This window comes from Eurytemora carolleeae, unplaced genomic scaffold, assembly GCF_000591075.1.
Source record: "Eurytemora carolleeae unplaced genomic scaffold, Eaff_2.0 scaffold726, whole genome shotgun sequence".
In the NCBI taxonomy this organism is placed as follows: Eukaryota; Metazoa; Arthropoda; class Copepoda; order Calanoida; family Temoridae; genus Eurytemora; species Eurytemora carolleeae.
Genome location: NW_019396614.1, coordinates 92,257 through 113,552, shown reverse-complemented (window position 1 = coordinate 113,552; position 21,296 = coordinate 92,257). Strand labels below are relative to the sequence as shown.

At 32.4% G+C, this 21,296-nt stretch overlaps 1 protein-coding gene across 2 annotated transcripts; it reads right to left on the bottom strand.

The window, feature by feature from the left end:
* Positions 1 to 4,454: 4,454 nt before the first annotated feature.
* Positions 4,455 to 10,815, bottom strand: LOC111706339 (uncharacterized). 2 transcript variants are annotated; one of them, XM_023479188.1, is made up of 7 exons: positions 10,768 to 10,815; positions 10,013 to 10,106; positions 7,322 to 7,477; positions 6,936 to 7,054; positions 6,383 to 6,505; positions 4,991 to 5,110; positions 4,455 to 4,756 (listed from the first exon to the last, which is right to left on the bottom strand). In XM_023479188.1, the coding sequence occupies exons 2-7, from the start codon at positions 10,091 to 10,093 to the stop codon at positions 4,675 to 4,677; spliced, it is 681 nt and encodes a 226-aa protein (XP_023334956.1). In that variant the 5' UTR covers positions 10,094 to 10,106; positions 10,768 to 10,815; the 3' UTR covers positions 4,455 to 4,674. The 2 variants fall into 2 exon arrangements, with proteins under 2 accessions (XP_023334956.1, XP_023334957.1); XM_023479189.1 differs by lacking the exons at positions 10,013 to 10,106; positions 10,768 to 10,815 and adding an exon at positions 8,208 to 8,572.
* Between the last annotated feature and the right edge of the window lie 10,481 nt (positions 10,816 to 21,296).

Sequence of the window (21,296 nt, the reverse complement as noted above, 5' to 3'; positions counted from 1 at the left end):
TGGGGCAGTTTTCCTCAATTGAACCCTTCCTGCTTATAAAACTCAGGAGCCTCGGCAAAAAAAGACGCAGTAAGTTAACTATATGAGTTTCCTTAAAAAGGGTTCCAATTTGTTGTAGATGGAAAAGCTTTAAAAAAAATCTAAAATTTCTACAAAAATACAGGGTGTCCCACGAAACATGACACTAGCAAGACGATCTGAAAGTCGTCTTTCAACTTTGAAGTTATTGGTGACATTCAGTCTTCAACCTTCTTTTACATGTATGATTCCTGAAACAATAACCACAAAGTTCGTCTAGTCCTGCCGTTTCCAAAATGTGGTCTGCATTTTTTGTGCATTCAATATTACCGGAGATATTAAGAATTTTGTTCAGATTTAATTTTTTTTAAATAAAACCAAAATTGTCTAATTCTGAAGGAAATTCATCATATCTCCGGAAATATTGAAAGCACAAAAAAGGCAGACCACAATTTGGAAATGCCAACACAAGGGGTATTTTGTGATTATTAATTCTAGAATTTTCCTCCTAAAAAAAGTTTACGAAAAAATGCTGCAAATTATTTCAAAGTTCTAAGACGACCTTCAAAATCGTCTAGCTATTGTCATGTTTCGTGGGACACCCTGTATATCAAAGAACACATTTTTTAAATGAACATATTTGTGTTGATCTTATTAATAATTGTTATACAGACCACTCCAGTTCATTTGAAGTATCTTGCCGACTTTTAGGCATTTCTAGATCATGTTGTACAGTTCAGACAGTACTACTGCCCATTCGTCCTATTACCCATCCGCTATACTGCACATCCGACCTACTGCAACATCCGACCTACGACAGCTGTTTATTTTTGTATTATTTGAGGGTTATGATAGGTTAAGAGAATTTCTGAACCGAGCGCTGCGGCTAGGATGGGCTAGGGGGCCGAGTGCCACGGCAAGGACAGGCTAGGTGGCCGGGCACTGCGGCCAGAAGTCCATCTAGCAGTTGTAAAACAACGTGCTAGAAGGTCGGCCGGATGGGCGTATGTCCAGAAATACACCATCCATCTAGACCTGCAAAATTCACTAAATAAATCCTCCTTGGCCCTCTAGTGAGCTTTTTGTGACCAAAACAGGGGTGAAAATGTAGGGAAGACCCCCCTCCCCTCTCAAAAAACGTTAACATAATTTTCGGATTCTTACAATTTTTTATACAACTAACTATTGCAAAGAAAAAATGATTTTCCATTAAATTCTTTTAAATTTTAACTACGATGGTGGGCGATTATATCAATATAAAGAAGACGAATTTTTTATTTAAGTTTAAATTGTTTACAAGCTTTTTAACAAGCAATTAAAGAGAAACTTTTTTAATGTAAAGATTCTTTCTGTTTCCATGTATATGTGTGTGTGTGTGTCCATGCTGCAGTTGAAAATCTTGATATAATTCAAAATTAAAATCTAAAGTCGTCTTCGTTTTATTGATATAATCTTCTACCACCGTATGTGAAAACATGTACTTTTGTAGTAAGTATCTATCTATCTATAATTATCTATCTATCTGTCTATTTCTGCAATTTTATTAATATTTAAATTCTTGTAAGAAGCCCAGAAAAAAAACCAGAGTTTGAATATAACATTAGTTTATATACGATTTAAAAAAATTGTATTTACTTCCATACTTTAAAAGTGGAAAAGTTTGTCAAAAAGGGAATTTTTGTTGGCTCACCCTGTACCCTGTAAATTCTAGATCGTGACTTGAGATTAAATCGTAAAATTTAGCGAATCATAATCTTATTATTATTCAACCTTTATTCAATACAAGGGTTCACCTATACTGTTATACATTCTTGCAAACATTAGTAATCAATCCATTCATTCATTTCATATATTGCAGCAATAAATTCATCCATTCATTCCATATATTGCAATCATCAATTAATCCATTCATCCTATATATTGCCGTAATCGATTCATCCATTCATTCCATAAATTGCAGTAATCAATTCACTCATTAATTTCATATATTGCAGCAATCAATTCATCCATTCATTCCATACATTGCAGTAATCAATTTATCCATTCATTTTATAAATTAAAGCAATAAATATTCAGACATTGCAGAACTTATTTTTATAATAAGTATTGCAGAAATCGATTTATGTATTTTTTCTAAATTTTCAGAAATACATTTATACACAGTTATGCCAATTTTTAATGAATTATTATAACCACAGTAGTCAATAATTACATTCTATCCAAGAAATGCAGAAATCAATCATTCCTCTGGCATTAATAAAATTAATTCTTAAAATAGATCAAAAAAATTTTAATTCTTTTATTTTTTTCCAAATAAGATTGAGGGTTTTGCTATGAAACAAATTTATAAAGAATTAAAAAGAGTGTTTTACAATATATTTTTACATCTAGAATCGGTATTGTAATTCATTTTTACGCATTTGCGTATTTTCTCTGATGGTCACGAAAAAATTTAAATATTAATGCTCATATGACTAATTAAACATTTAAAGCACAATTTTACATTAATTTCAACACGAACTATTGGTAAACATTACCCTGTACGTATAATGTATATATGGTAATAAAAAAAGATCTTAATTAAATGTTTTATGGTTATAAGGTTTAGAAGGTTTGGTCGAAATTTCGATTTCTGAGATAAAAGAGGTATGTTTTGCTAGGATAAAATCATAATATAGAGGTATACTTTTTTGGTAAAATTGTAATTATTTTGAGGTAAATGTATATTTACTTTTTAGGAATTAGCTTAAACCAAAATTTATGTCTATTAAAAGGGTTGAATTATAAATATATGAATTAATGAAATAAATGGATTAGAGTTCACTGAAAAAAAATAATAAAACATTTAAACTGCTTAGTAGTTTAATTCGTTGTTTCAAAAATTCAAAATCGCCACAAGCTTTTAATTTTTTAGTAAAATTTTTCTTTACAACCTTTAATATTTAAAGTTGTGACAGTTTTAATAAAAATTTTAAAGAAAAGAAACACAATCACAAAATGGTTGAGGACGGAGTACTTCAAGGCCTTTAAATCTCCGTTAGCGTCGAGGACCGAGGTATAATTTTATAGCTGCACTTCTAGTGTACAATTGTACTGTTGTACTGCAATTGTACAGTTCAAAGGGACTAACGACTTTGTTCCAAATAACACTCCATTTAAATAGGTATGTGTTCTATTCACAACACTACCCTTAAAACCTTATCTGATTTACAAAAAGTATTATTCAATATATGAGTTTTGTCAATTTACTTCCTTGTCTTTCCTGTATAGATCCGCCGATTTTAGTGAGAACCCGGAATTAAAATCTATCAATTTTTATAGAAAACAATTATTTCTGCAGAATTTTGCTCCAGTCCAGCCAATCGTTTAAATGGTGCCGATGTTAATCGAGCGTGTAGTTCTTTAAACGGACGGTCATTTGAAATTGCGCCGACAGTACCTTTAAGTTTGATCTTGACAGTATATATTACAGACGAATTCCATGATACAAATGTAATTTAGCAGGAGAGCAGTCTTAACATATAGCGTCAAGAAATTGTGTAATTTTAAATCTTAATAACACAAGTACTTTAGGTACAACTGTACTGTGAAAAAATGTTTGCGGATTTACATAAATTTTATCACGTGTTTTCCTGAAACAGCTGACTCTATGTTTAAATCACGTGTTTTTCCGAAGCAGTTGACTCCATGTTCAAATCACGTGTTTTCCTAAGACAGTTGACTCCTTGTTAAAATGGTTTTTAAGCTGTTTTTCTACAGAATACGTACATTGTACAATGTACACTAATTGATGTACAGTTTCACTTGTTTAAAAACATATCAATGCTCTAATTCAGTTGTCGATTTAGGTAGAGCTGATAGAAGACATTATTAGCCAAAAGTAACTGATTGGAGACATTATCAGCTGGTCCAACTGATCGGAGATAGAGGAGTCAGATGCAGCTAGCTGATACCTAATAACCTTTTACCAGTTAATTACTGTCACTTAAAAAAATGTCACCTATCATTAATAACATGGAGATTTAGTTGCCGTTTTCAACTATCTCATGTGTTGTTTTCAGCTATATGCATGTTATGCTGCAAGCTATCTGTTTTCTCTCAACTATCTCTGTATTCTGACCCAGCTATCTATATTTTGTGCTCAGCTTTCTGTGTTCTGTCAACCTATCCGTGTTTTGTTCAGCTATCTGTGTGTTCTGCTCAGCTATCTGTGTGTTCTGCTCAGCTATCTGTGTTCTGTTAGGCTATTTGTGTGTTCTGCTCAGATATCTGTATTACGTCCAGCTATCTGTATGTTCTGCTCAGCTATCTGTATGTTCTGCTCAGCTATCTGTATGTTCTGCTCAGCTACCTGTATGTTATGCTCAGCTATCTGTGTGTTCTGCTCAGCTATCTGTATGTTCTGCTCAGCTATCTGTATGTTCTGCATCTTTATGTTATGCTCAGCTATCTGTGTGTTCTGCTCAGCTATCTGTATGTTCTGCTCAGCTATCTGTATGTTCTGCTCAGCTATCTGTATGTTCTGCTCAGCTTTCTGTATGTTCTGCTCAGCTATCTGTGTGTTCTGCTCAGCTATCTGTGTGTTATGCTCAGCTATCTGTATGTTATGCTCAGCTATCTGTATGTTATGTTCAGCTATCTGTGTGTTCTGCTCAGCTATCTGTTTTCTGCTTGGTTTGTTTTTTCGATCAATGAATTCTGATAATTGCCAAGAAGTTCACTTAGCCTGTCTACAACCCTGAAATATAAAAAATTAAGATTCTATCAATTATTTTTGAATACATTATTTGTCTTAATCTTAAACAAAAAGTTCCTTCTGAATTTTAAAATTATTAAGGGCTAAGTGTTCCAACTGTGGACTGTGGTTGCATTCTTATAGTGGTTATAATTATTCAAAATCAAAACAGGGCTCTCTTTTTTGTTGACAGTCTGATATTCTAGCATTATCTTCTAATCTTCTAGCTCAGCTCACCTTGGATATACATGGATGAAAACCTGTGTGGAAGGGGGTGCACCTCCTGAATTGACCCCCTTTATCCCCTTTAATACTTCACCACGTTTACCGCTGTCCAGGCACTTTAAGCATCTCTCTCTAGAAAAAAGAAAAATAATTCATTTAGAAACTTAAAAGGAATTGAGTCTTTGCCACAAAATTCGATTTTTAAATCCCTATATTTTTTGCAACCCAATGTCTTAGACCTTAGATATTTCAATCTGTGAATTTAAGTTTCAAATTTTAAAGCTTTATACCATCCGGTTGCAAAGATAAAGGACTAGAAAATCTGAGTTTGTAACAAAGCCTCTGAAAAATTCAGCTTTCTTAATTTAGAACTGTTTAACCAAGCTAAGAAAATTTTGTGATTCTACTGAGTTCCCCAAGATTTGAAGAAAATCGACCTGGTGGTTCCTGAGTTATGATCGGACAGACAAAAAGAGATTACTACTTTTTACATATAGATACACAGGGTTACCCGCAAAGGATTAGACGATAATGACGAACTGAAACTTTTGAAATATGAGGATCTGAAGGTTGAATTTGACCATCTGCCATTACAACTTTTGATAAATGATTTGGCAACAACGAAAAAATCACGTTTAAAAATAGGTGTAACCAAGGTAACCATGAGGTTGCATTAGCAAGGAAAGTTAATTGTGGTCTCGTATACGTTGCGTACATATTGAAACCAGTTCTCTCTGGGCGGAATTTGTAAACAAGAATAGATGCATCAGTCAGTGTTCGTCTAGTAACCGAGGAAGAGAAAAGCATTTAATTTTGAAAATTTTGAAAATTCAACTAATAGTTTCCTATCACCAGAATATTTCATAGATTGTAAAAATGGATTCCATTTCCATGTCAGGCTGTGACATCCGTCTTGCGTTTACTTTTCCGCCCAGAGACAGTACACTGCAGTACAAAAAATGCGTACACCTCTAAAATAACTGAATTAATACCTTGGATGTAGCCATGAATGAAAGGAAAACGGCTTGTTACATTCTTTAAAATCGTCTCTGAAGACTTATCCTTCAGCCCTGTACCAACTAATGGATTCCTTTATATTCTATTAACAAATTTATTTGGAAAGAAGTTCAATAAGGAATCAGCCACTGCCCCCTTTCATTTTCATAAACATTGAATACCATAAAAAAAATATCTATAAAAAGTATATTTAATAATTCTAAAAACGTATCCACCCCCAAAGTAGGAGTTTTGAACATCGAATTTGCGCTCAAACTCAGGATTTACAGATCTTTAAAAAGTTTAATATGTCTCAAATGAATCCGAAAGAAGTTTTCCACAACACTGCATACTCAGTTCAACTACCTTACATAGCCGGTCACTCCCTTTAAAACACTTTATGCTTACCTTCCAAAGAACTGTTCGTCATGCTGCGTAATTTGTTTGAACAAGTTCAACCTTGAACTGACGGGTTCATCATTTCGTTCAGCTGCGTCAAGATCTGCGTACAGCTCAACAAATATTGCGTATCTGAACAAACATTTAAATTAAATGCGTTCATTATCTCATATTTATTTCATTATTACTAAACTATTATTACCCCTAATATCATTATTATCAATTTTATTATTATTAATATTATTATTATTACTATTATTATTATTATCATTATTAAAATTATCAGTGCTAATCTAAATAACCCGGAATAATAATAATTGATTGAAGATTTGAAAGTCGTCTTTGACCTTAGGAAAGGTTTGCGGCAATTATAATAAGTTACCAAATTTTAGCAATATTTTTTATGAAACAATAATCACAGAATATTTCTAGTCCAGCCATTTCAAAAATGTGGTTTAAAAATACTAGAGATATTAAGATTTTTGTTAAATTTCAATTTCTAAGAAAAACCATGAAAATATCTAATTCTGAACGAAATGATTTTTATTTGTCTGCACTGCACCTATCTGCCAGAATAGGTCTATCCTCACTGTCCCGCCCCTCCTCTATTGCTGCCAGGTAAAGACGGAACTCCGCCCACTTCTCTCGGTTCTGCCACGCCTCATCAACACTGCCCAGTCCCTGATAACAATAAAAGGATTGTTTACGTTATTTAAAAGGATCCTCCCTTAAAGAATCCCATTAAATCACACTAGTCCCCTTTAAGTTTTGTGGAAGAAAGATATAGAGTTAAATAATTTATGTCTTTTACCCTAAAAATGGATAATATTTGAGTTAAAAAGGACTGGCTATATGCCATTAAATAAATTATTACTAAACAGGGGTCACTTACATTACGTTGACAAACTTTATAAAAATTAACTATTATTACAGTGATAAGGATGATACCTTTAACTGATGATTATATTGTGAGCTAGGTCTGGATGAAGGGGGAGAATGTTTACTCCTGGTTGGACGGATAGGAGCGTGGTTAGTTCCTTCTGAGGAGGGTAGGGGGGCGGGCCCACCAGGCCCTTGGGGGTCATTCTCTGCTTGTAGTAAAACCTAAACAAACAATATTTCAATACAGACAGTTAGACCCGTAAAAATAATAATAAGTTCATTTTCAAGCTACTGCACACTGCACAGTGCACTGGTAAAACTATTTCCTTTTAAACAACATCAAATGGACATAAGATTCATTTTCATACAAAATCTCAGATGAAAGCTCCAAAAATGAAGGCGTGACAACCCCCCCCCCCCCGCGTTATATTTTGTAATATTTTTTTTTGGGGGGGGGGGAATTTGCATGTTCCCCTTTTGCAAAATATTTGTTGTTTGATATGTTTTGTGTTTGATATGATTTGCGTTAGATATGTTTTGTTGTTCTTGTTGCAAGATACTTTCTGTCGTTTGGTATGTTTAGTCAATTGTGACGATATGTTTTGTAGGAATTATGTTTTATTGGTATATGTTTTGTACGAGATATGTTTCGTTGAGATCCACGAGATATGTTTTGAATGAGATATATTCTGTATGAAATATGTTTCGTTGGGATATGTGTTGTACGAGATATTCTTCGTTTGGATATGGTTTGTACGGGATATGTTTTGTATGAGATATGTTTCGTTTGGGATATGTTTTGTGCGAGATATGCTTCGTTGGAATATGTTTTGTATGTGTTCCTTTATTTCAGTATAATTACAAATAAGTAATCAAATTTATTTTTAATTTCAAAGATAAGATTTTAGAATTTTAAAAACATTTATGATAATCTTTTTGATTAAGTTTGAACCTGTTTGTTTATATTCCAAATTACAGTACTGTGTTCTCTCAACTCCTCATTCATTTTATACTAGAATTTAATCTCAACAACTCTTTTCATTTCGTATAACTTCATTTTTTTATACAAATATCACTAAAATACCTCACTTTAACTAACTTTAAGATACATTTAAGCATTCTTTAACTCAATTTTAAATATCTTATTTTAGCTCTCTTTCAGATATTTACAATTCACTTAATGTTAATTCCACTTTAGTAAAAAGTTAAACTTGTTTTTGGTCAGATACATGGTAAAGAGTTCTTGCACTTTAACAAAGAGTTAATTCACTCGTTACTAAAATAGAATAAAGAGTTTCCGTGAAATACAGTAAAGTTACAACACTATAGTAAAGAGTTACTGTATTGTATCCTAAAAGTATCGATTTTATGAAAGTCAGTATACTCTATAGAGTCTCTAATGAACTCTACTCTCTACCAATATACTTCAGCTAATCGAGAGAGTATCAGACTATATAGATATTAAGTTTTAATAGAGAGGGAGGAGGGAAAGAGGAAAGTGGAAAAGAGAAGAAGTAAAGGGGAAATGAGGGGAGAAAGAGGGAAGGGTAACATATGGAAGATGTAGCGTGTTTGTATAGAATCCCTTCTTTTTAAGCGAAAATTTACAATGTACAAATTTAAACAGTACATGGTATTTAATGCTTTGAGAGATAGATTTTCTTCAATTTTTTGAGACTTTTCAGATTATAAAATGTTTTTTTTTCGAAATCAGAAGATGTAAATACATTAAAACTAGAGGTTTTGAGGGCCTTAGAATTCAAATTTCAATTTTTAAGTTGAATATTTTGATCATGGTATTAACATATTCTATATTTTATATTCTCATTTTGGATTTTCAAACCACACTATTGCCAATATCACAGTTTAAAAATAAAAGTTTAAATTTTTTATTCTCATTTTGGATTTTCAAATCTCACTACCGTCAATACCACGTGTAAAAATCAAAAATAAATTTTTTTTTGTAAAGAAGAAAAGATAAAATTGCGTTCAAAGCATATCTTTTAAAATTACTTTTGTCATGAATCTCACTACCTAAGAACTTGACAGTAAATACTTCTCTTTTTTAAACTAAGGCATTTTATACCCACTGAGGGGTGGCAGGGAAGACAGAGGGAAGGGATTTCAATATTTAAATATTCTTGAGAAACTAATATTGCAAACTTAAGTAGATATAATTTCGATATTTAAATATTCTTGAGAAACTAATATTGCAAACTTAAGTAGATATAATTTCAATATTTAAATATTCTTGAGAAACTAATATTGCAAACTTAAGTAGAATAATTTCAATATTTAAATATTCTTGAGAAACTAATATTGCAAACTTAAGTAGATATAATCTCAATATTTAAATATTCTTGAGAAACTAATATTGCAAACTTAAGTAGATATAATTTCAAAATAAAAGATTTGCAATAGAAAAATTCTTACGAACAGTGTGAGAGCCAGAAAACAATGGAAGAGAAATACGACATTGTAGCAAGGTTTAAGTATATCGATGTTGTTGCAAAGCAAATAGTTAATCACTAATTTAGTGAAATAAGTCTCGAATCATGATCATTGGACTTTTAAATTCTAAAAGTCGTCTTCCTATTTCAGAGTTTTCTGGTTAACACTGTACAGCATAACATAAATGAAAGTTTTGAATCTTCATGAGAGAAACAATCTCAAGAAATATATTTTTTTTAAATGTGAAACTACTTTATTAACTCCATGAGGTTTGGTCCATCATCATCACAGAATTTAAAAACTCGCCTTGTTATTATTATGAAGAGTAAGTTTCTGTTGAGAAAATATTCCCAGTCTTTTCTCTTCTTTACTAACCCTGCAACCCATACTGGTAGTTTATCTAAAATATTACTATTATCATTATTATTATTAATACCTGNTTTTTTTTATATTAACATTATTACTTTTATTATTACTATCATAATTATTATAACTTTTGTCATCATTACTATTATTATCATTATCATACATTATGTATGTTCCAAAGGTTCACATATTTCAAGAGTTTGCAGGGACCAAAGCAGAGGTGGCCTTATCAAGTCGGGTTAATATGTGCTCAAGTGTTGTGCAAATCCAAAAATTGCATCAATATTTCGTACATCTGTACGTTTCTTCTTCGTTATTGATTGCCAGACACTTGATGGTAGAGAAAATTTAAAAAATTTTCTTTTCTTTTTTTCCTTTTTTTTAATCTTTTCATAAATTAAAGAACTAAGAGCCAAGAAACCTTTTTTAAGATTTATGTTTGATGATATGGAAAGAGCCTGCAAGGGAGTAAAAGGTGTAGGTGAAAACAGCCAATTTGTTTCATCCGTTTGACCAGCTATAGCTTTTTTTATAAGACGTGAGTCAAATATCGATTCTTTTTATTAATATTATTATCATTATCTTTGTTTTAAATATTTTTAGGATAAATTACTATTATTGATATTATTTTGATAATTCTCATTATAATGTAATGATTACTATAATTTTCATTATTATCAATTCTTAAATTTTACCTTTTTATTTTATTGCATAACTTTTCACACAAGCATAATAAGGTTCTGAAAAAAAAGTTTAATATTTTTTAACAAGACATAGGATTTGAGATTTTCCATTGAAATTGAAAATTCATAGCAAATATCTTTTTATGGACTAAGCACATTATGAAAATCCTTTGAATAAAATTCAAAATACTTTTTTATCAAGTAATCTTTTTAATCACTGCAATCATATTCAAACCCAGTCTATATTCAGACGGAGTATTTCTTTGTATTTTTAATTTTTTTGAAAGCACTGTAGGTTGCCGGAAAGCGCCTTTCATGTTTCTTTTTCTTGCCGGAATGCAGTGTGCTGACTATGAAAAGTTTTAGGTTGAATGGGGGACTAATTTTATAAAGCTGAGATATTTAATATTCAAACCATGTTTAAACATGGCTTCACATTGAACATCTATTATAACAGAATATGCATTTAATTGAATGGTCCTTTTCCAGTTCGTTCAATTTAGAAAATTTTCATGTTTCTCTTTTAAAAATCTATTAGTTAAAAATATGTTTTGAAGCCAGATTTTCATATCGTTGAGTTGGAATGTTTAACATAGTGTAGACAATAAATCTGTCATAACATCATTTTCATTCCCCCAGTACTTTTCTACCCAACCCCTTCTCTTTCCTCCGGTCCTTCTCTTTACTTTCCTACCCAACCCCTTCTCTTTCCTCCGGTCCTTCTCTTTACTTTCCTACCCAACCCCTTCTCTTTCCTCCGGTCCTTCTCTTTACTTTTCTACCCAACCCCTTCTCTTTCCTCCGGTCCTTCTCTTTACTTTTCTACCCAACCCCTTCTCTTTCCTCCGGTCCTTCTCTCTACTTTTCCATCTGATCATACCCCTCTCTTATCTGCCCTCCTCTCTACTTTTCTATCAATACCCTCTCTTTCCTGCCCTGTCCCTAACACTTTTTCTTTCCTCAAATCCCTCCCTCTCCACTATTATTACTTCTCTCTATTCCCTCATATTTCTCCCTACCCCTTCCCCCTGCAGCCTCCTTTCCTATCTGAACATCTGTTGATCCTTCATCATATTTTAATATATTCCACCTGTGAAAACATATAACTTTCATACAGGGTGTATAAAAATATGATAAAAACACGTGGATAATTGAATTGAAATATATGCATCTACAGCATACACTCTACACTCTACAGTCATCGACAATTATAAAAAGATTGTCAAATTTACCGACTTAAAACTAAATAAAAAGCTAGTTTTCCAAACACCCTTGATTTTATTGCACGTTTTTAAATTACAGAGGTTTAGAAATTATATACAATTTTACAATAATGCAAAAACTTAATGAAAATGTAGCTAGGTAGCTAGGTAGTTAGGTAGTTAGGTAGCTATGTAGCTAGGTAGCTAGGTAGCTAGGTAGTTAGGTAGCTAGGTAGCTAGGTAGCTAGGTAGCTAGATAGCTAGGTAGCTAGATGGCTAGGTAGCCAAGAAGATAGGTAGCTAGGTAGCTAGGTAGCTAATTAATTAGTTAGCTTGGTAATTAGGTAGCTAGGTAGCAAGGTAGCTAGGTAGATAGGTAGCTATAGGTAACCTGTAAACTGAATATTTGTTTAAAGTAAGGTTTAGGTTACAGTGAACATGTCAGAACAAGAGAACTTATAGTCAGGAGTTAGATTAACTAAAGCTTAGGTTACATACACAAACTTTAGGAGGGCAGGGGGAGATTGAAGGGGAAAGGGAGGGGGAGATTGGAGGGAAAAGGGGGAGATTGGAGGGGAAAGGGAGGGGGAGATTGGAATAGGGAGTTGGAAAGGAAAAAGATATGGAATGGGGGGGGGGGGATTTTGATTCATGAACACAGAATTAAATAAGGATAATTAAAAAAAAGGTAAAAAACAGTAATATGAACGAACTAGAAAATATTTTATTTAGTTTAATTAGATAAGAAAGAAAGAAATTTTCCTTAGATCATTATCTTAGACAAACTTTGTTAGTACACTTTACTGGGATACCCACAAAAAATGAGTCTTTTTGGCGGCCTGGAAATTCAAAAATGCCATTATATGGGTTAAATCATGTAATCATATTTTCTGTAACTCCATTATTGAGTTTTAAAAATCTCAATCTGTGTTGGTTACCATGAATATTTACATTTGAGCAATGTTGAGTTGCACAGGATGTTATCAAAACTTTAAAATGTCGGAAGTTTCATGACATTTTGATAAGAAAACTGGCGAGGTGCGGGTAGGGGGGAGAGGAAGGGGGAATGAATGTTCTACTACTAAAACTATGTCTGATTGTAATCAATGAAACTCTAAACCCAGAGATTCTTTGTCAATCCTTTCTATTAAATCTTTGAACGAATGAATTCCATTAAATCTTTAAACTAATGGAAATAGGAAATTAAATTCAGGGCAATAAGGTAGATGGGATGGAAGGGGAGGGTTGAAGATGCGAAAAAAAGGAATTAGGGGTGAATTAATTATGGATAAAAAAGTATTTAGAAAATGCCAAGGGACAAATGGGGCAAGGGCATGGAGAAATAATTTTTGAAAGTGCGAATAAAAATGAGAAGAAAAAATAATGAAATTATATTTAAACATACTCACATTCATTTAACGTTAACAGTCCCTTTAAAAATGAAATTAAATCTATGAAAGAGCATATTTCTCTGACGAGAAGGAAATTATGAATTTGGTGTAAAACTATCAAGTTTTACCGTTTGTAAAGTCTGTATGTGTACCGTACAGCTTATGCTGTGCGGCGGTCCGGCACTTTACTGTTTGTATAGTCTGTATGTGTACCGTACAGCTTGTGCTGTGCGGCGGTCCGGCACTTTACTGTTTGTATAGTCTGTATGTGTACCGTACAGCTTGTGCTGTGCGGCGGTCCGGCACTTTACTGTTTGTATAGTCTGTATGTGTACCGTACAGCTAATGCGGCAGTCCGGCACTTTAAATTAACAGGAGTTTTCAGTGAGAGAGCCTTTTATATTTTAATAGGAATGAATATAACCAAGGGAAGAAAAGGGAACTGATAAGAATTTATAAAATTGAATTTAAAAGCTATAATTTTCTTATCTGTTGACGGAAGATGATAAATATATTTGAACAAAATTGGATAAATAGCAAAACATACACAAGTTTAATTTGTTTACTTTCCTCTTATATATACTCTTATAATGTAATAGCTGAAGGGCCTGGCGTTGCCCGTGGAGAAAAATAATTAAAAATTCAGAGGAAAAAAATTCGAATTTTTTAACCTATAACACCCCCCCGCCACAAAAAAATTCAGCCCAATCGATCCAGCCGTTCGGCCGGCTACCGGCAACATATATATGTATACGAATGTCTTGTTTTATTACATAGCTGAACACTGTGGTAATATTTACAAATTTTAAGGAGAAGTCAGGATGAAACTAAAATTTGAAACAAAGTTTCCCTTTTCATCTTTCAGCTAAATTCTCGTTAACTTCTAGGGTTACATTTGTGTATAAGAAGCTGAAATTAGCTTGATGAAATACAGGGGGAACCAGAAACATTTTATTCTACTAAAAACATACACATTTGATTATTAATTTCATTTAAATTTTTGTTGGTTTTGACAAGTTTGAATTGAATTGTGAGGCTAATTGTCTTTTTAAATATGTATGCGTTGAAGTATCACTCTTTGTGGGAGAGGAGAAATTAAATTTTAAAGCAGTCACAAATGGTGCAAATGCAAAGTTTTTTCCACGAAAAGTGTAAAAATTCGTAGATTTGATTCTTCAAAAAACCTCACAAAATCACCAATTTTTTACACAATAAAAAGCTCTCCGCCCCCCCCCCCTTAAAATACCCCAGTTACGCCTCTGGAGTCTGGGAAGACCTGTATCTAGCTCCGGTAGTGGTTTAAGGTTTAGGTTCTCAGGGTTAGAGCCAGAGCTGGGGTTTTCTCAGGGTAGGAGGTATAGCAGGGTTTAAATATTCCCACGGTATTCTATAGCATTTTACAGCTACATGCACCAGCTACTTTTATAAAAAATATATATACAATTTATCAGCTGAAAACTAGGATCTGTTTGATGCACATAATTACGATCGCATAATCCCGATATCCACTGTGGAAACTAATGCTTAATCACTCTCTGATAAAACTTCGTATTTCTTCGGTCTCCAAATCACTGATAAAGCTTTATTGCAGTTATTCCTTCATGGTTTAAATTTACATTGCAGATATCGAATAATTATTAAATTGCAGATTAACAGAAGATGAAGATGAAGTATCTGTATTGATCTTGATATCCACAATATAAAAGTTCCCAGCTCTGTATAAAGGAATTGAGTTTTTGCCACAAACTCACATTTTCTTATCCCTATATCTTTACAACCTGATGGTTTAAACCTATAATATTTCAATTTTAGACTATTTGATCTAACATAATTCATAGTTTGAAATATCAACGGTCTACTACATCGGGTTGCAAAGATATAAGGATTTAAAAATTTGAGTTTGTGGCGAAAACTCAGTTCCTTTACAACACGCCTAACGTTTCAAAACTCTCCGTACATCCATATATGGAAACTAGCTTGGAAACCCAGCTTTGTCTGGAAATTAAACTTTCTTTGAAAATGTCCACTAACTCAATTTTAAACATTCCCGTGGTTCCTGAGAAAATTTGAAGCAAATCGGTCAAGGGGTTCAGTAGTTATGATTGTAAATACACACTAACAAACAAACAGACACCAAAACAGATATTAATAATTGATAAATCTAGATTTGATTTGATTAAATTCTGTTTTTAATCTTTCTTAATGAAAACCGCTTATAGAAATAAAATAATTTTTTTTGGTGAGAAAATTGTTTTTTGATCCTTATTCTCTTTATCCCAAACATACATTAATACTATGGAGTTTATTTATGTATGTCTCTGATCTACAGATTAATCAGAAAACTGCTGATTTCTGCATAAAATGGATTCTGTGCTTTCTCAAAAATTATTTTGAAAAATTGATATTATTCGATTCTAAACGCATCTAGAACTTCGCCATATTCACTGTGTTCTACATTCAATAACATTGAAATCATATTTTCACAAATAATCATCTTTAATTTTTTTAACATCACATTTTGTACCGTGTTTCCCAATTTTTGATTAACAGATCCGTACCGGATCAATGATATGACTAACTAAACCATATTTTTATGAATTATTTTGTACTGTCACGTCAAGGCATAGGCACACAGGTAGGTGATGTACTGACACGACTAGGCACTGTTGCACAGGCTGCAGGCGAATACATCTGGCGCATTTGTTAAAGTTTGTACTGTCACGGAGGAATTGGAGAATTTTAGCGGCAGGATGGAAATATTCTCAAATCGTTTTGTAGAACTAGAAAGGATTTCAGCAAATTCTCTGAACATCGATACTTTTGTAATTTTCATAATTTGTTTCGTGTATTAAATAAACTCATACTAGGCTTTCAAAGCGATTACCCGCATATTCGATTTTAACTTTTTATTTTATATGTTGCTCCGGCATTTTCTCGATAACAATAACGAAATAAAATTCACGGATTTATCAACTTTTTTTCTCAGGATTTTGAAAACTCGATATTTTTCAACCTTTCCTGGGATGATGATGTGAGGTCTCACAATTTAAAAAGTTGAAATATAAAGAACTCCTCAGATTTTGTGGGTACCTCTTGAAAAGAAAAAAGCAGTACGCAAACTTTTTAAAATCATAATGTTGTTTACAAATACAGTTTGTTTCTAAATATTGAGAAAAGGTGTGTGTACACAACATCGTTAAAAAATTATACATAAAAGATACAGCTAAACAAGGATGTAATGCAAGGAAAGTTATTTCAGAAGTGTACGCATCTTTTGTACTGCAATTTACAGTCTCTGGGCGGTAATGTAAACACAAGACAGATGTCAAAGCCTGACATGGGATCCATCTTTCACATAAAAAAAATCAATGAAATATTCTGGTCATAGGAAACTATTATGTGAATTATCAAAATTATCAAAATTTAATTCTTTTAACCTCCTCGGATACTAAACGAACACTGATGCATCTATTCTTGTTTACAAATTCCGCCCAAAGAGAACTGGTTCCAATTTGTACGCAGAGTATACACGACCGCAATTAACTTTCCTTGCATTACACCCTGGCAGCTAAAGCAACATTAATTATCTTTTAATATTTTTTCAGTTTATTACCTACTAAACTTTCTTTTACAACAGTTACCATCTAAATAAAATTTCTCAAAAACATATATATATCAATAACATGAAGACGACTTTTGATTTCAATTTTTATTTCTACCAGCTTTCAAGTCAAACTGTCAATCAACAGCTTTTATTTGCTTTCTTATAAACTTGCAATTTGAAAGAGAAAAAATTTGTTAGAAATTAAAATTTGAAAAGAAAAGTCGTCTTTCTTGTATTGATATAAAAGCGGACTACTGTATAGTGAATAACAACATGTCTCTTTATATGTTGATATATATTTAATTGCAAACATTGTATATTAAATCTCTCTCTCTGTACATATTTATGTATATTTGCACACCTTGTGTATTAAATCTGTTTCTTTATAAATGTTTTTGTATATTTGCTTACCCTGTATATTAAACTCTCCTCCTCCTATGTATATTTGTACACCCTGTATATTAAACTCTCCTCCTCCTATGTTGTTCTCAGCTTGAAGTCTTCAAGTTATGATTTATAATCTGTCATACATCTTCTTTTAGAGACCCACAGATAGATTAGGTAGACTAGATCCTAGGTAGATTAGGTAGACTAGATCCTAGGTATATTAGGTAGACTAGATCCTAGGTATATTAGGTAGACTAGATCCTAGGTATATTAGGTAGACTAGATCCTAGGTATATTAGGTAGACTAGATCCTAGGTATATTAGGTAGACTAGATCCTAGGTATATTAGGTAGACTAGATCCTAGGTAGATTAGGTAGACTAGATCCTAGATAGAATAGGTAGACTAGATCCTAGGTAGATTAGGTAGACTGTAGAATAGATCCTAGATAGATTAGGTTGACTAGATCCTAGATAGATTAGGAAGACTGTAGAATATATCCTAGATAGACTTGTTAGACTGTAGAATATGAAGATCTTAGATAGATTAGGTAGACTGTACAATAGATCCTAGGTAGAATATGTAGACTGTGGAATATGTAGATCCTAGATAGATTAGGTAGACTGTAGAATAGATCCTAGATAGGTTAGGTAGACTAGATCCTAGATAGATTATGTAGACTGTAGAATATGTAGATCTTAGATAGATTAGGTAGACTTATACAATAGATCCTAGACCGGTAGAATATGTAGAATGTAGAATAGATCCTAGGTAAACTGTAGAATAGATCTTGGATAGTTTATGTAGACTGTAGATTAGATATTTGGTAGACAAACTTTTCTCCAATTAAAAAGGATGTTTCAGTTTCCCACGCATATTAGATCAACAAAAATATTAATGCATATTTCACAAGTTTTCTTCAGTATTAAGATTAAATTATTCTGTCAATTTCTTATTTTTGTTGGTTAAACTATCCCAAATATATGAATGCATAATGTACATAATCACGTCAAACTAATGTAAATTGAAAACGTTTTCAAACATAATTCCTCTTATTGAAGTGATATTGAGAAGAACCAAAACGTTTTATATTTCTAATCTAACCGGATAAATTCCTTATCTTAAACTTGTGCGTAAAATCTAAACTATAAGAGGCCGAATTTTAAAGAATTTGATCCGCGGCTTAAATGTAAGTCGCAGCTCAAATATGGTTGGTACCTCATAAAATTGTATTCAATTTTTAAACTGGTGCTCAATTAAAACCGGTTTTTGGGGGATTTGAGACGCAGCTTAAATTCATTAAATTCGGACACAGGTTACATTATTTTCATTATGTCAACATTTCCAAATTTTGTTCTTATTTGGTGCCCCCCCCCCTGATCCAATAACTGCCCCCATTCCCGATCCTATAACTGCCCCCTCTGATCTTATAACTGCCCCCCCTGTAACTCTTTCTCTAGAATGCATACCTCATAAAATATGTCAAGCATACACAATACACACAACAGTAGCAGTAGGTAGAAAAATATTAAAAATAGTAAAAACATATTTTTAGATATTGCCGAACATTTTGCACAGAAAAGATATTTTAGTTTGTTGAGAGGAACAAAATAATCGTTTCCTGTTTTCTGATAAGGAATTGAGTCCTAGCCACAAACTCAAATTTCTTTGATATTTTTAATTTAGATTATTTGATCCAAAAGAAGTTATTGCTTAAAGTATCTAAGGCCTACGACATTGGGTTGTAAAGAGGGATTAGAAAATCAGAGTTTGTGGCAAACACTCAATTCTTTTGTATTCTGATTATTTAAATTTTAACATTATTACCTTTATTATTCTAGATATTCCTAACGTTCTTATCAGAATTATGTACAAAATGTTCGTAATTTGACAATACTTTCGGCATTTCCGATTTTAATTAAGAAAAGTTTTTATTTTACAGCTACATTTCCATTTTTGTTGGGACACCCCGTATAATCATAAATCTGATTCACCCTGTAGAAAACATATTGAGAGGGTTGCATTGAGAATATATAAAAGGGTTTCTAGTTTATCTAATCATAGATTACATATCATAGATAGGACAAGAGAGGTGGTTTACCTAATCATAGATTACATATCATAAATAGGACAAGAGAGGTGGTTTATCTAATCATAGATTACATATCATAGATAGGACAAGAGAGTCGGTTTATCTAATCATAGATTGCATATCATAGATAGGACAAGAGAGGTGGTTTATCTAATCATAGATTACATCTCATAGATAGGACAAGAGAGGTGGTTTATCTAATCATAGATTACATATCATAGATAGGACAAGAGAGGTGGTTTATCTAATCATAGATTACATCTCATAGATAGGACAAGAGAGGTGGTTCTAATCATAGATCACATCTAGGACAAGAGAGGTGGTTTATCTAATCATAGAGTACATCTCATACATAGGACAAGAGAGGTGGTTTATAAAATCATAGATCACATCTCATAGATAGGACAAGAGAGGTGGTTTATATAATCATAGATCACATCTCATAGATAGGACTAGAGAGGTGGTTTATCTAATCATAGATCACATCTCATAGATAGGACAAGAGAGGTGGTTTATCTAATCATAGATCACATCTCATAGATAGGACAAGAGAGGTGGTTTATCTAATCATAGATCACATCTCATATATAGGACAAGAGAGGTGGTTTATCTAATCATTGATCACATCTCATAGATAGGTATCGTTAGATTCGGACATTCCCCTTGAAATCACGTCTACAGTTCCTTTTTAGGTACTTATACTCATTTGTATTTTTTACCATTGATTAAACATTGAATTTGACTTTCTTCCTATCTTCTAAATCTTTGTTTCTATTATTATACTGTAGAACAATACCATGGCAGAGTTAGGAAAAGTTCCCCAACCCTAGGGTTTAGCCAGGTTTCTGAACTATGTAAATATGCGTGTAATGTGTGTAGGTGTTTATACAATATGGATCTACTTTAAATACGTCCAACCTGGAATTTTATGAATGAGTAAGATGAAGTTCAACTGGTTAATTATTATTGTATATTGTATATTTGTATATTTGTATATTGTATATTGTATATTTTATATTGTATATTTGTATATTGTAAATTGTATATTTGTATATTTGTATATTGTATATTGTACATTGTATATTTGTATATTTGTATATTGTATATTGTATATTTGTCCACCTAGCTGGATGGAAGGAAGGTATATTGTATGTTGTATATTTGTCCACCTAACTGGATGTAAGTGAGGTATATTGTAGATTGTATACTAGTGTATATTGTACATTATACATTTTATTTTGTACATTGTATATTTGTTCACATAGCAGGATGGAAGGAAGGTATATTGTATATTGTATATTTGTCCACCTAGCTGGATGGAAGTAAGGTATATTGTATGTTGTATATTGTTTATTGTATATTTCTCCACCTAGCTGGATGGAAGTAAGGTATATTGTATGTTGTATATTTCTCCACCTAGCTGGATGGAAGTAAGGTATACTGTATATTGTATATTTCTCCACCTAACTGGATGGACGGAAGGTATATTGTATGTTGTATATTTGTCCACCTAACTGGATGTAAGTGAGGTATATTGTATATTGTATACTATTGTATGTTGTATATTGTATATTTGTCCACCTAGCTGGATGTAAGTAAGGTATATTGTATATTTGTATATTTGTCCACCTAACTGGATGGAAGGAAGGTATATTGTATATTGTATATTTGTCCACCTAGCTGGATGGAAGTAAGGTATATTGTATGTTGTATATTTGTCCACCTAACTGGATGTAAGTGAGGTATATTGTAGATTGTATACTAGTGTATATTGTACATTATACATTTTATTTTGTACATTGTATATTTGTTCACATAGCAGGATGGAAGGAAGGTATATTGTATATTGTATATTTGTCCACCTAG